The sequence below is a fragment of the Balaenoptera physalus genome, assembly GCF_965194825.1.
Source record: "Balaenoptera physalus genome assembly, chromosome: 14".
In the NCBI taxonomy this organism is placed as follows: domain Eukaryota; kingdom Metazoa; phylum Chordata; class Mammalia; order Artiodactyla; family Balaenopteridae; genus Balaenoptera; species Balaenoptera physalus.
In genome coordinates, this window is record NC_138893.1 from 78,205,132 (window position 1) to 78,220,908 (window position 15,777).

Below are 15,777 nucleotides of genomic sequence, written 5' to 3' on the forward strand. Positions count from 1 at the left end.
TGGTGCCAGAGCAGGTGAGAGGCTCACACGCTGGCCTTGAAGGTGGCACAGACCTTTGACAACGCAGTTCAGCCTCCTGAGCCCTCCCATTAAAAAACAGAAAGCTGTACTCACCCCAATGATCAAAGTCAGAATTTGAAAAACAAATACAAAAAAATTTTAAACAGCCAAAAACCCCCCTACCTAGGGCTAACTACTGGTGGCCTTGGCCCAGTGCATTTTTGTTGCACTAAGTTGGGATTATACCATAATGCACTATTGTGTCCTGTACAGGAAGTATAATCTACTATGATACGACCATCCAGTGAAGGGGACTATTATTATTTGGGCATCCCAGTTCACACTGATCTCTCCTCTATCTGAGTCCACTGCACTTACATTAGAAGTAAGGCCACACTTAGCTAATTTCTCATCATTTCCTGCCATCGTTTCCTTCCTTGAGGGCAAGGCCTGTGGCTTCTTTCAGATGCCCACAACCTATTGGCACACACAAGATACTTTGTGAATAATTACTAATTCTCTGCTATCAACAGCATTGCTTTTATATCTAAGAAAAGAGAGAGAAGCTTCTCTCAGTGACATGCCCAACATCAAACGTTAATGAGTCTGAAATCAGGACCTGGGCGTGGTGACTTCAATATCAAGGTTCATGTGAGTTCAGAAATTAAGTGTCAGACCCCCACAACCCCTGCCACGACAGGAATCAATTTTGTCAGACTGGCTCTGGCACAGTGATAAAACAGGAGCCAGTGCCTATCAGACACGTACATGTGTCACACAACATGCTTCTTGTGGACCACCTCCTTCAAGACACAACAGTCCTGGGCGGGGGGTACTATTATTATCCTCCTCTTAACGATGATGGAACTGGGGTTCAGGGAGGTTTAAGCAAGCTGCTCGAGATCACACAGTGAGCAAGTAGAAAAGCCAGAGCTGGACCCCAAGCAGTGTGACCCCCGAGCCCTCCCTCTGAACTGCCTTCCTGTGCTGCCTCCACCACAGAGCTGAGGGAGGGGACTCATCAGGGAGCCAGAGCCGCCCACCCTCCAGGGGGCTCGGGGCTTGATTTCTCACTGACGGATCACAGACCCACAGGGTGGCTGGACTCTGAAGGCCAGGCAGCAGGTGGGGGAGGTCCTGTGTTCTCTGATGCCGATTTTGGACCCTCCCCCCACAACCGTTTACTGAACAGCAGATGTGCTGGATGCTGGGACACAGAGAGGGGCGACAGCAGGGTCAAGAGCCACGCTGCCATCAGGAGCTGACAACCTGCTGTTGTACAACCAGATGAACAAGTGAAAACTGAAGAGGGCAAGTACGAGGACCACAGACAAGATGCCCATACTTGGCTGAAGCCGAGCCCGCGGGAGCTCTGAGAAGGGGCAGTAAAGGGGACGGTGGGAGTGGCCAGGGAGGTCCGTGGGTGAGCAGGACGCCAAGAGGCAGCCCAGACAGCCCCCAGAGGCCCGTACCGTGATGTCGTGATACAGGGACTTGCCGTACAGCCGCTTATACTCTGCTCTGATGTCCAGGAGGTCGATCTCGCTGCGAGACACCATGATGCGGATCAGGGTCCGGTCCTTGGTTCCTGCTCCCTAAAGAGAGTTGGCCCAGGGGCATGAGCAACGGGCCTCCTCACCGTCCACTTCCCCACCTTCCCTGGGCCCTGGTCCCCTCCCCGCCCCTGGGCCCTCTGTCCTCTTGGCTGAAGGGTGGCCCTCCTCATGCCTCCTCCCCTGAGCGAGGTCCCAGTCACGAGTGGGCTGAGACACCCCCCACCCAGACCCTGCACCTGGGGGTTACCTACCCTCATGGCCTTGTTGAGCCTTTCAGCAAAGAAGGCTGGGGTATTCTTAAGACATTTCACTAGAAGAGAGAAACACGGCATAACTCGATCTGCAGAAAACTCAGTCCAGGGGGGCATGACGCACACAGCACCCTCTTAGGAGGCCGGACGCCAATCAAACACACCACTGCACCCATCTTCCTCTCCCCTCATCTCCTCCAGGCTCAATTATCCCACAATCCTGGCTCCAGCCCTTTGGAACAGAAACATGCAGAGCCTGGACAGCAACCCGACCCGTCTCCTGACGACCAATGTGATGCAGGAAGCTGTGTAGGGAAGGAGCGCGAATGGTGTGAGGAACCATGCTGCTGCTCAGGCAGGAGGGGACAGACTGGAGATGCCGTGACCCTCACGGGAAAGGACGGCCGAGCGGAACGGACGTCTAACTAGGGTTCTCAGGCCACGATGCCTACCATGGGGTACACAGGGAAATCTGTCCCATCCAGAAAGTTCCAAGAAAAGCAAAACAGAAGATGGGCAAACCATGACGTTCCCAAGTGGGTATAAAGAGGGGCCAACCCCTCAGGGTTGGGGGAAGGGGGAAGGATGGACCTGGAGCCCATCAGGCCCTGCTCTGGAGGACATGACACAGGCACTGCAGGAGTGCACCAGTGTCCTGGGAGCTACGCCAGCTTTCCTTGGCCAGGGCCCGTTTTGCTGCTGCAAGTAAAAAAATCTTTCCACGTGTTTCCATCACAAACGTCTGACGACTGCCTGCAGGGATGTATTTTTAGAGGAAACTTGGCAGGATATGCGTCATCTTCCTCCGGGAGAACAGCTGGCCGCGCTCCCACTAGCGCCCGCACTGCAGCTCCCTCCCCCAGGGCTGGGCTTGAAATATAAACAAGACACCTCCAGGAGCGCTGGGGGTACAACTATGCGGCGATCCTGGAAGCAGCCTGATTTCCCACCACGTAGGCAACTGGATTTAGCAATCTTGGACCCTTTCACTATGATCTTCCTCAACCGGAGGGTGGGCGAGCACCCTGAAGACTCGCAACACACGCCAGCCCCCCAGCGGGCAGGCCAAGATACCTACCCACGGCCAGCATGCCCTGCTCCAGGTCCCCGGACATCTCCCGGCAGATGCTCTTCTCAATGTCACGGCCTGTCATTCGCTGATACTCGTTGAAGACTAGTGGCGGCAAGACAGAGGGACATGCTACGGACTGAATTCTGTGCCCCCCCCAAATTCCTTTGTTGAAGTCCTAGCTCCTAGGACTTCAGAATTTAACTGTACTTGGAGATAGTCTTTAAAGAGGTAGTGAAGTTAAAATGAGGCCCTTAGCGTGGGTCCAAATCCAATCTGATTGGTATCTTTATAAGAAAAGGAGATTTAGACACACAAGGAAACACCAGGGCTGCAAACACAGAGGAAAGATCACACGCGGACACAGCAAGGAGGGGGTCATCTGCAAGCCAAGAGGAGCGGCCTCAGGAGAAACCATCACTGCCAGCACCTTCATCTTGGACTTCCAGCCTCCAGAACTACGAGAAAATAGATTTCTGTTGTTTAAGCTGCCCAGTCTGTGGTATTTTATTACGGCAGCCCGACCTGACTTGTCCAGGACACGTGGTGAGGAGGCCTCTGCCCCTTCCCAGAGCCCACCTCTCCCACTCTGCTCCCGGCGCCCTGGACGGCCCCAGTGACCACACCTGCCCAGCTCTCAAGTGGGCCAGTTCTTTGCCCCAGGGAGAGTGCACTCCCCCCGCCCCCCAGGCCTGCTCACACCGTCCCCTTACCAGCACTGCCCTCGCCACTGCTCACCCATCACACCTCAATCCCCGGTCCAGGAGCCCTGACACCGGTACTCTCGTCCCAGATCCCGCACCTCCAGTCCCAGCCCTCCTCCATCATTCTATGCGCCAATCTTTCCCAGTCTGACTGTGAGCAAACGCCCATCCAGCGCCCCAGCTTACCCTGGGATGGGCCAAGCACCCACAGGAAGTGGGCTGTGGGTTCCAAGAGAGGCAGGTGGTGCCATGGAGACCTGGGTCCTAACTTGAGCTCTACCCCAGGATATAACCCTCCTCTTCCCCAGCCAGGGTCTCAGTTTCTATCTGTGTTCTCCAAACTGCTCTCATTTGCATATCAGTATCATGATTTCCGCTACATCTGTATCCAACTTCATTACTTACTATTTTCTTCCGATCAGCTCCTCTTTTTCCCTGACTAATAACATCTGTGGAATTGGGGGTTTGATGTGCTACAGATATATTCCATACTCATTAAAATAAGCAACGATTAAGATGAGAGTATGCTCGCTCATGCTCCAGTACAGAATAGGGCAGAGGTTAAAAAGTGTGCTCTGGAGGCAGGCGGCCTGAGTTCAAACCCCAGCTCTGCCATGTTACCACCTGGGTAGCTGACTTCCCCAACTGCCCTTTGCCAGCGTCCTCATCTGTAGAACAGGAGAATGGCCCCTATTTGCGTGTATTAAAGACTCAGTGCATGCACCGAGTGGGTGCTGGTGACTTCACCCACCCACGTTGCTAAGTGTGGTCATCGTTCTCTGTCCTCACCTGCCCTCTCATATTCGCCGCTGACACTGCTGGTCTCCAGGATGCCCCTTTCTTTGGGTGCCCCTTCTAAGTCTCCTGCAACGGTGAGGGCCCTGTCCTCAGACTGCTGGTCTCCCTCCCGTCTCCCTCGGAAGGGACCTCTTGCAGTCCCAGAGCCTCAAACTCCTTCGACCCACTCATAGTTCCCAAACTGCCATCTCTAGCCCAGGCCTCTCCTGACCTCTGGCCTCGCAAACCCATTGCCTACATGGTATCTGCGGCTCAAGGCTCCTGACTTCCTTCGCTCCTAAAGCCCACTCCATGCACAGCTTCCCAGTCTCGGTCGAGGGCCCCTCCCCTCGTCCACTGACTCAGCGGGAACAAACCCTGTGTCATCCCTGACTCCTTTCTCTCTCTCACACTCCACGTCCAGTTCACTGGCAAACAGGGCCAGAATCTGAGCGCTTCTCGCCACCTGCCCCTGCCAGCTGGTCCCGGCCACCGTCACTTCTCCCCTGGATTTACCGCGGCAGCCTCCTAACTGGTTTCCTGCTCTGCCATTGATACCTTCTCTCTTCTCAACACAACAGCCAGGACACTCACAGAACCGAAGTCAAATCACGTCTCTCCTTCACTCAGAGCCCTCCAATGGCCCCCTGTTTTATTCAGGGTAAACACCTAAGTCCATGCAGTTGTCATCAGGGCTTCCTACTGTCTCTGACCTCACCTCCTCCTATGCTCACTCACTCCACCTGCTCCACCTCACCAGCCCCCTTCACTGTTTCTCGGTTGCGCTGGGAACCCCATGCTCAGGGCCTTTGCACCTGCAACTCCTTCATGTTTTTAACTCAAATGTCATTACCTCAGTGAGGAATGCCCCCAGCACCCTCCGACACCTTTATCACTTCCTATCCCAGTTTCCAACTTTATAATTCTTCTCTAAAGATTTACCAACTGGTACAAATTGTATTTGATTTTTGTTTACTGCCGGGCTCCCCAAACAAGGTGAACCCCCTGAGAACAGAGATTCTGCAGTGCCGTTCCCTACACCTACTCCATGACCTGGCATGTGGCAGGAGCTCAGTTTATATTTGTTGAAGGAATGAGTAAATAAGTGTTACTTAGTATTATTAATTGTGATGTTTATTTTTTTATGCCACACTTTGGAAACCACTGGGTCAGGTGCTCTTGAAGGCTCTCTCAACTCTAATATTCCACATTCTAGCAGGTAAAGATACCAGCCAACAGGAGGCTCCCATTTCTCTAACCTCCTCCCTTGCTTTCCTCCAGAACCAGATGCTTGCAGACTCAGGAAACCCGCTGATACTATCTTTTAAATCTCCACCAGGGGGCTCTTTCAAGGAAGTGAAAGGCCCATGCAGAGCGGAACTGCTAAGTGTTCCTGCAAGCTGTTTCCTGCCATACCTCATCTGACCTCATTACCTGGCTGCAGGGAAGCTGGGACTGCCTTACCTGCCACCAGGTGGGCCCGGCTCCGGGAGCACAGAACTGCATTGAACTTGGACTCATCTGTTCCGAGGCGGTTCTCTCCAGCTGCATAGAGCTCCTGGACAGAAGAGGGACAGATAGACATGCAATGCAGACCTCACCCCAGACTCCAGGCCCAGGTCACCGAGGAGAGCTGGTTAGAGTCTCTGGGCCCTACAAGCCCAGAGGGGAGGGAAAGGGGGGCAGGGCCCCAGCTGAGCTCCATTCATTCTGCTGAAGTAGACACCATCCACACATCCTCTCACTAAGCCAGGAGAGCTAAGGCCGCTGGGGCCCAGGAGAGGCAAGGAACAGCTTTAACCCAACCAAGGAAGCAGCAGCACAGAGGAAAACATGGGCTTGAGTCCTAGCTCTGCTACCCACTTGCCACGGGACTCCAGGCAGGCCACTGGCCCTCTCTGAACTTCAGTTTCCTCATCTCTAAAACGCCAAGTTTGGATTAGATTCGGGGTCACAAACCTGAAAGCCCAAAGGGGCCAGCTGGGTAACTTAAATGCAGGAATCAGGCCAGCTGTAAGGCCAGAGAGTGGTGGGGACCACGGGGACCATGCAGAGAGGCAGTTACTTCTCAGCCGAGTACATGACAGAGGAACAAGGCTCACAGCTGCCTGATCCATTTTTCATGAGGAACCAGAAACCCAGATATCTACGTGAAATTTCTCAATCTTTAAAAGCAGTTTCCCTATCTATAAGTGGGAACACATGAGACAGTAATTATTAGCAACAATTGATAGATCGCAGTTATGGATGTGGGATTTTATGTGATAGGTGCTTGCCTGCCGTTTCATTGCATACACTGTTATGTTTGCAAATGGGGAGAATGTGCACTTTCCTGTTAAGTTTTTGAAGGTTTGAGCCCAATCTATTTGCCAATTTGCAACCCTTGTACCAGATGGCTCAAAAGTGCCTTCCAGGCCTCAGATAGCAGCTCTTGGACCTAAAAGCACTGATACTTGAGGGCAGAAGGTGGCCATCAGGGGCTCAGAGACCCCACAGGTCGAGGTGAAGCCGAGCAGGTCCAGAACTAGGAAGGCAGAGCAGTAGCCACGAGACCCTGCAACCAAGGCAACTTCTGCCTCAGCTGGGAAAAGGCCTGGACAGGAAAACAGAAACAGGAAAATCCCCACTGGGGCAAGAGCTGGGGTCCAGGGCTTTGCAGATACCCAGCCCTGAGTCCAGTTATAGGAATGGGTGTCCCAGGCCAAGGAGACGTTAAGTGAGCGGTCTGGGACCAGGGCAGAGGCAGGCACCGTCTGGGCACAGAGAGTGAGCCAGGAGTCTGGGCTCTTGCCCAGACTCTGCCTCCAGGTTTCTCTGGACACAATGCTCAACCTCTCTGAGCCTCAATGTCCTTACCTGGAAAGCAAATGGGCCAGACCAGAAGAGTGGTTCTCTTCCAGCCCTTACAAGAGGGCACTACAGAAGTCCTCTGACATATGACAGAGACAAAGAGCCTACTGGCAGCTCCTGGTGAATGCAGTGCCCTGGGGGGCAGGAGCAGTGAGGTGGGGAGAGGCACGGCCAGCTCCATCCCACCAGGAAGCCGGGGCTCTCTCCAGCCAGAACTGCTATGGTCTGAATTCATTAGTGGGAAACCCAAACTCCTCTGGAGAGGCACTCGGACTCCTGAACCAAGAGAGGAAACAGCCAGAGACTGTTCCCCCTTTTGTCCGCATTTGCAAACATAATGGTCTATGCAACCAGACACAAGAAAAGTACCGAGTCACATGAAATCCCACATCCATAACTGATCTACCAACTGTTGTAATATTTATTATCCCACATGTTCCCTCCTACAGGTGGGGAAACTGAAGCCTAGGGAGGTGGGGTGACCTGCTCAAGGTCACACAGTCGATAAGCAGCAGAGCCCTGCGAAACTCACAGCATCTGGAATCCACTCCTATCTGCTGCTCTTTCGATCCCAGAACTCCTCCCTTGTGACACAAGAAAGTGGAAGACACCCCCCTGCTCAGGAAGCCAGGTGAGCGGCCACCACACTCACCTGCACATCTCTCTGGACAAGCGTCATGTCCACGTTTGTGCTTTCATCCCGGTTTCCCTGAAAGGGAGCAGGCTGTGAGGTCAAGGTCACTCCTTGGAGTCGCACCCCTCCCTCCCTGTTCCTCCTCCCCATGGCCCAGAGATCCACCTCTCCCTGCTGTGGGCCCGATCTCTGCCCTGGGAAAGGTACCTGAGAGAGAGAGATGAGGAGCCGCTGGAAGTGCCCTGACGTGTCGTTCCGAATGGCCTCCTCCAGGGTCTTTTTGAATTCTAAAAGGGAGACACAGGAAAGGGCCACCCTGTAGCCCAGTGGACCAAGCTGCGCACTGCACACAGTTAACAGTGGGCGCTGGCATGAGGAGACAGGTGGCCCACATGGCCCCCAGGAACAAACAACCGGAGATCAGGAGGGGCTGTGACTTCGAGGCTGACCTGGCCCCAACCACGCCCAGGAGGTTTTCCCCAGCCCTCCCTTACCTCAGTCACCTGCTCCTGTGTAAACAGCAGGCAGGGCTGGGTCTGGGAGGGAATCCCAGTGTGTCGGGGGTGGCGGGAGATAAGGAGGCCAGGAAGGAAGAGAGGCCCTGGGAGAGGGTGTGGCCAAGGCCCTAAAAGCACAGGGATCTGCAAGGGGCAGAGGGCCCCGGGGCCAGCCTAACCTGTCTTGTAGACTCTGTTCAATTCCCGGATGTGCTCATTGCTGCGGGAGGCGAGGATCTCGATCAGGCAGGCTTCATCAGTGCCTGCCCCCTGGGAGGCAGAGAGCACAACAAAGCACAGGCTGGTTACAGCCCCCTCCCTGGCACTCAGGATCCCCCAGGGCACGAACCCCAGAGACAGAGGCCACAGACACGGACCCGCCCATGGTGCTGCTGCTGCTGCTGCCCGGGCCTGAAGCAGCCAGCCTCCCCTCTGCAGTCCCAGGAAAGTACCAGTAATAACAGCAACTCGGTGATAAGTAGAGATCATGGGAAGGATCATCCCCATTCCACCCGCCAGGACACTGAGAATCAGAGAAGTGTAGTAACCTGTCCAAGGCCACACAGTAAATGGTGGGGTTGAGAGGTGGACCTGGATCTGTTTTATTCCAAGTTCAGCCCATGAATGAGATGAGAAGCAACTGAGAAAATGGGTTTAAAGCGAGAGCATGACATGTGGGAAAACGTGAGTCCTAGAGTGTACCGTGGAGCACCTGGAGACACCTAGGAGAAGGCAACAACATCGAGGATGGAAGAGATGACCGAGTCAGGGACAGTGAGGAGGCAGAGGACAGGGTCAGTAGCCTGGTTTCTATGTCAGGTTGAATCTTGGTTCTGCTGGTCACTAGCTGTGTGACCTTGGGCATGTCACTTCACCTCTCTGTGCCTCAGGTTCCTTGACCATAAAATGGAAGTGACACTGCCGGCAGACAGAGTAGGGTGTCCCCGGAGCAAGAGAACCAGGAATGGCTTTCTTGACATAAGAGAAACCATTTTTAGCCTAAGCTATCTTGTGATCTAAGCCTGGCCACAGTACTTGCCCTTAAAGGAACAAAAGAACAACAGGAAAGATAACAAATCAGATGTAAAGACTCCCAGCTCTGTTTCAATGGTAAAGACTAGCCTGAAGCACTTTCTTGAGCTGTTGGCAGAATTTAAACCCCCTTGGGCACTCAACCACCAAATCAACTGGAACCTAAGGGATGATGATGTTGACCTTTTCAAGTTTGGACTCTGTGGACCACCCAAGCCCCTTCATGAATATGCATGTGCCTTTAGCTTAAAACTTCCCCAATTTTGCAGTTCCAGGAGATACGGCTTTGGGAAAGATCCCCAATGTTCTTACTTGCTGCAAGTTAATAAATCCTTCCTTGGCTCGCTCTTTGGCTTGGCTGGGTCTCTTGACACCCACGAAAAGGCGAACCCAGTTTCAGGTAACATCTTCATGGGGGCAAGAAGAGTCACTGTGCCTATCAGGCCCCTGAGGAATGTTAGATTCCTTCTGCGGCACCTGCTCTGTTCACAAGGACTCCCCTGTCTGTGGGTGCGGCCCCTCCCCATCCACAGGACACCTGCTGGGGGTCTTGGGAGCCACAGGACTGTACAAAACGTGCAGGACCCTCCGCTTGGTCATAACTGATTGAACTAGGGGGATACTAAACCCAAACGAAGCCCATCAGAACCTGCCCCCATTTGGAATTTGAACCAAGGGACAGCTGGCCTCATCTGTAGCTGGATCTCTGACAGGTACATGGAGAGGGGTCGACAGGGATGCTGTGCCAAGGAAGGAGAGGCACAGAAGCAGATGGAAGAATGAAGCAGACACTCAAGAAGCAGCAGAGACCAGAGAGAAAGTCTGCCCGGCCCCCTCCCTCTCCAAGCCAGGCTGCTGTTCTGCTTAAGCTCCTCAAGTGTGTTTCTGTTATCTGCTAACAACAGAGTCCTAATGAATGAGGATACCATCCACACCTCCCACTCTTATCACTGCATCACTAGCTCCCTCTGCAACCCCAGCTCCCACCGTGTTTTTAAGGTGGAGAGACTTATTAGATGCTCCCTGATGACGAATGACGCCTCATTTGCCTCTTGGTGGAGCCACCAGAAGTTCCCCTTTCTACAGCATTTGGACTCCAACCGGGAGGGTCCAGGAGCTGTGCTGACAACAGTAGCTAATAAGCGAGTGAAGACACACCACGTGGTCCAGGCCTTTCCCAGGGCTGTATGTCCACATAGGTACACGTACACACACACACACACACACACACACACACACACACACGCCCACGTACACACCTTGATGGCTTCCTTTATCTCATAAGCATCAAAGAGGACCGGTGTCTTCATCAGGGCCAAGACTGTCTTCTCAAAGTTTCCTGACAGTTCAGATTTCAGATCTTTGATCAAATCCTGATTGGACATTCAGACAAACAAACAAAACCTATTTTGAGAATCCACAGGAGGTGACCAATAGGGACAATACCCCAGATCCAGGGACCAGCAGCATCTGCAGAAGAGCCAAACCTCAGGCCCCAGCCAGACCTGCAGAATCAGAGTTTGCATTCAAACCAGATTCCCAGGGGACTCATGGCCATTAAAGTAGGAGAGGCACCGGGCCAGAACACTAGCCTATATGTACCCAGTGGTTACCTTTCTAAAGATCCGAAAGCCCCCAAAATCAAAATACGGCCCCCTTGCATTTGTTCAGTACTTAAAGCCTCTTCCTTCAGAGGGAAATAACTTGCCCATGGTCTTGGTGAGTCGTGGCACAGCCAGGCTGGAACCCAGATTCCTGGGCGCCTCTCATCAAACCTCTGTACCCTGTGGACTCTGGGATTTCTCCTTCAGAGCATCCTTTGCTTCTAGAAGATGCCATCAGCTGAGAGCCAGCAGGAAATGCCCTAATGTGCCTTATGGTTTGTCCAGGAGATCTAGGCCCACTAGGCCCCAAGGAAAAGCAGGAGTAGGGCTGTGCTAGAGGATATGCCTTAATTCACGAGGGACACCCCCCAACCCCCATCTCGCCAACACTCACTTTCCCATAAGCTGTTTTGAAGGACAGGAGGATCTGCTGCCGCTGCTTGTTGGAGCGACTCCCCAGGCAGTCAGTGATGGCCTGCTCATCAGTCCCTGGAGGAAGGAGAGGTGGGAATGGGCAGGGCTGGGGGTCGTGGGGATGCTCTGTGGCTACAGACTTTCCTGGCCTGGGTCTTCCAATTCTCCTGGGCATCCCAACTGCACCCCCGTATCCACCTTCTCTTCCTCCACCACTGGGGCCAGGCTGCCTCCACCCAGCGACCCCAGCCCACAGAGCCACTGTGTAACTGCCTAGGGAGTCGGGGGGTGATTAGGACTTGCGCCACCTGGGGTCTCTCACCAAAGCCCTTCATGGCCTTCCGCAGGACCTCGGCATCTCGCAGGGGGTCAAACCCAGGAGCATCTGTGATGGTGCCTCGGTTTCCAAACTGCTCAGACAGACAGACAGACAGTAAGAATGCTATATCCCCCAGATGTGAGACTGCCTGCCCCAGACTCTCGAAATAACCTTTCCTCTACAACTTGGGGTACCTGAAGGAGCCTGCAATCAACAGCACAGGGGACTCGACATTGAGTCGGCCTAACGTGACCATTACCTGTCCTGGCACTGAAACGTCTGCCTGGTTCCCGTGGCTAGGAGCCCACCTAGAGCTGAGTCCTGATGCTGAAAATCTACCCTATGCCTGGGTCCTCCAGGCCTGGGCCCGGGCTCCTGATGCAGGGGAGGCCTCGGGAACAGGGGTGCGGCCTCTCCTCAAGGCCTCAGCACCACAGCACACATCAGGGCTTCCCTAACGGGCCTGCTTAGTCCACCTTTGTGCACACTAGAAACAGGTGTTCCCTTGGGATGCAGGTGTCCAGCCTTCACGACGGTACATGCAGCCCAGCTACCTCTCGGACTAGCTCTCGTTTCCCGGCACTGTTTTCTGGACTCTACGACCCGCTTGCCTGCTGGACTCCTTCCTGACATGACAGCTACACTCCAAGCAAACTTGATTTTTCCTGCCGAAACTCTCCCCTGGTGGATTATCTAGTACAAACTGGTTTTAACAGAGTTAAGGAGGTAAGCTGAGAGACAAGATAAGGGGGAAGGCAGAGAGGGAGGGTGCAGAGCAGGGCAGGGGTAGGGGGATGTGTGGGTGTGAGGGAGGGAGGGGAATGGACCCTCTGACTGAAAATAGTAGTCAACCACATACCACTAGCCCTGTGCTGGGCTGGTTTGGCTGTGTAACCATGACAATGAATTCTAGGCTCTGCAAACATGAACTGCTCTCCAAAGCGAGCCAAGAGCAGCCCTGAAGGAACCGCCAACAATCTTCCCTACCCAAAGGAGCTGGTTTTAAGAATCCGCTGAAGCTAGTCTGGGAGGGCACATCCGGGGGATTGAAAACTAAGAGCCATTGGGCAAGGCCTTGAGACCAGTTCTTACAAAACCCAGGCAGTAAATAACACCAGAAGAGTGAAGAGTACCCGGAGGCATTCAGACCCAACTCCCACAGGGACCATCTAACAAGCTGCGACAAAGAGGGTGGCTCCCTAGGTCCTCAGGCATACAAACAGGGGATGGGGAGTCTGTGAGAAAGTGACACTGAAAACTACAAGTTAGAGCTGGAGGACCTAGTCCCCCCCACCCCGTCCCCTGCACGGTCCCCAGCCCTGTTGGCAGAGGACACTGGGCCACATGTCTCGGGCCCTTGGAGCCAGGACTGGACAGAGAGTAGCACAAAGTTGGCACTCACCTGGGCTGGGGGCACAGCAGGGGTGACGGTCCCGGACCCAGAGTACCCTGGGTAGCTTGGCACCGGCTGCTGTCCCGGAGGTGGCATTGGCGACTGCCCAGGGTAGGTCATGGGCGGCTGTCCAGGGTAGGACCCCGGGGGCTGCTGCCCAGGGGGCGGCATGGGCTGGCCTGACACAGGGGCCCCTGGGTATGGCGGATATGAGGGCATCCCAGAGGGTGGGTTTCCTCCAGGGGGCGGGTACATTCCATATGGAGGAACAGGCTGCTGGGCGGAAGGGGAATGCCCGAAACCCCCTGGGGGGACGGGAGGGTAACCGCCCCCAGGGGCCCCGGGGTACAGGTTTGGCACGTTGGCTCCTCCGAATGTCCCGGACATGTTGGCAGCCTGAAAGTCCACGAAGCAAGAGCCTTAGACTAACAGCCCCTGAGGGGTACAGCCATACTCCGTCCATCTGCCCTTCCCCGCCCTGAGCCCTGCAGCGGGCACCCAGGAGCCACACTCAGCTCAAGCCAAGTCCGAGCACCACTGGCTTCTCAGCAAGGCCCACCTTGCCCACCCACCTTGTCCCACACGCCCTCTACCTGCACTGCTGACCCCCTTTACCTGCCCTGTGCCCGAAGAACCCACACTCGCTCTAACACCACACCGTTTCCTTATGCTACTGTCTGTCTCTTCCCAGTGGATGGTAAGTACTCCCAGGCTGGGATTTTTCTATCTCCAGTGCCTAGAATGGGCCTGGCACAAATTTAGACTGTGGAGTGGTTACACCGTTTACGTTGAGCATACATTTGTTTTTAGATAATAAAATATGCTATTTTACAAGCAAATCAACAAAAGTAGCATGTGTGCCCGTGCTCCCGGGCACCTGCTGCCAGGCCCAACCAGGAGCGTCATCCCCGTGCACCAACAGCCCCCGCACGCGTGTGGCCACCTGCACATGGCACACGCACGCACACACAGGTGCACACCCCCACCCCTCCATCCCTACGCTGAGCTCATACAGAAGGTGCTCGATGCAGATGCATACTCCACGAAGGCCCCACCCCTACCCAATCCCCCAGAGCTGAAAGGGACCTGGAAGACCATGTGGCCCAATGCATTCCCCCACCGCTCATTTTACAGACGGGAAAATCAAGATGCAGAGAGGGACAGTGAGCCGGTGAGAGCCCTGATGGAAAACATCACATACACACACACACACACACACACACACGCACACGCACACACACACGCACACACACACACACACACACACCCCACCCCCTCTGACGCCACGGAAGCCAGCAGCCTTTCTCCCTCTGGCCACGCCGGTGTGGCCCCCGGGGCAGCCCAGCAGGAAGGCTGGACTCACCACTCCCGAGAGGTAGTCCTGGTTGAACTGCCCTGCGTAGCTGGCCACGTTATCCAGCCCGATGGGGGGCATGTTGGGTGGTGGGTAGCCAGCACCTCCCCAGGCACCGCCACCTGAAAGCAACACCAAGCTTGTCGGCGCCCCCGCGGTTCCCCAGCAGGACAAGGCAGAGACATCAAGCTCCCAGGTGGTCGGGGGGGAAGCCAAGCAGAGCCACGGACAGTCCTATATAGACCACACGGAAAACACTCGGGCAACAAAGTCTAGCCAGATCCCGCTGCCAGAGGAAGGGAGGAGGGAACCTTCAATTCGGTGTTCAGCAAACACTCCCAAGACCCTCTGTGGGGTATTAAGGTAGGAGGGCCAAGGGCAGACCTGCCCTCCTGGGCTCACCCCCATGGAGTGGGAGTACAGACATAAAGACAGGTCACTCAGGGACACTGTGCCAAGCCCAGGGCAGCGGCAAGCTCAGGGATCACTGAGAGTCCACAGTGATGGAGAACCACGGCAGGGGGCGGGTGGGCGTCGGGGTGGGGTGTCCTGCCGATCTGGCTGTGTGCTGTCATCACAAGTCTGTAAGGGGCAGGGAGAGGCAGGGTGACAGGACAGAGGGAGACAGGGCTCGGTTATGGAAAACAGACACCTGTCCTTGTCAGGAGGACAACAGGGGAACAGCAGTAAAGACCCCCAGCTCTGAAACCATCGGGACCGGGGTATGTGCCCCGGGGCAAGGCACTCAACCACCCTGGCTCAGTTTCCTCAGGTGAAGTGGGGATAATTAGTGTTTGCCTCAAATTGCTGTGAGGAGGATTAGGAGAGTTAATGCCGGGCGGGGCTTAGCTGGGAGCCCGGTGAGCATTCGTATGTTACAGCTGTCACCATGACAGGCAGCTAGCATCATCCTGCGGGCTGCTGGCCTGTTAGATGCAGCCCTGTCCACGACAGCGAAAAGGCCCTGAGGGCCTCGTGTTTGGCTTTCCAGCCCCAGGGCTCCGGGATACTCAGGACGGTCCCGGAATCGCCCGCCTGCTCCCTCTCTTGCTGCTCAGGTGATGACAGAGGTGGCAGTGGTAGGACACGGGTGCCTGACCAGCTGGCGCAGCCTCCCTGCTATCGGGCCACAGGAGCAGCTGCAGCAGTAACGTCTGACCCTTAGCAACTGCCTCCACTTCCTCCCTCTGCAGGGGCCCTGCTGCTGGGAAACCACACACCTTGAGCACAGGGCAAGAGAAGTGACAAGGGGCAATCGTCACCTAGCCGTGCTCCAGAGGACACTGTGCCAGAGGCTCTACCTGGCTATCATGTTCCTGTCTG

The 15,777-nt window shown here is 55.0% G+C and overlaps 1 protein-coding gene across 2 annotated transcripts in view; it reads right to left on the reverse strand.

Annotated features, from left to right (window-relative positions):
- ANXA11 (annexin A11) overlaps nucleotides 1-15,777 on the reverse strand; it is a 39,682-nt gene that overhangs the window by 928 nt on the left and 22,977 nt on the right. The window contains exons 3-15 of one of the 2 annotated variants that reach the window (XM_082425717.1): nucleotides 14,857-15,036; nucleotides 14,464-14,576; nucleotides 13,110-13,496; nucleotides 11,711-11,798; nucleotides 11,369-11,463; nucleotides 10,630-10,743; nucleotides 8,518-8,608; nucleotides 8,049-8,128; nucleotides 7,860-7,916; nucleotides 5,822-5,915; nucleotides 2,886-2,981; nucleotides 1,808-1,866; nucleotides 1,473-1,595 (exon numbers count right to left, since the gene is read on the reverse strand). In XM_082425717.1, coding sequence (XP_082281843.1) covers nucleotides 1,473-1,595; nucleotides 1,808-1,866; nucleotides 2,886-2,981; nucleotides 5,822-5,915; nucleotides 7,860-7,916; nucleotides 8,049-8,128; nucleotides 8,518-8,608; nucleotides 10,630-10,743; nucleotides 11,369-11,463; nucleotides 11,711-11,798; nucleotides 13,110-13,496; nucleotides 14,464-14,576; nucleotides 14,857-14,881 — 1,422 coding nt within the window. In that variant the 5' untranslated portion in view covers nucleotides 14,882-15,036. The remainder of the gene's footprint in view (nucleotides 1-1,472; nucleotides 1,596-1,807; nucleotides 1,867-2,885; nucleotides 2,982-5,821; nucleotides 5,916-7,859; nucleotides 7,917-8,048; nucleotides 8,129-8,517; nucleotides 8,609-10,629; nucleotides 10,744-11,368; nucleotides 11,464-11,710; nucleotides 11,799-13,109; nucleotides 13,497-14,463; nucleotides 14,577-14,856; nucleotides 15,037-15,777) is intronic. The other variant, XM_082425716.1, reaches the window with a different exon arrangement.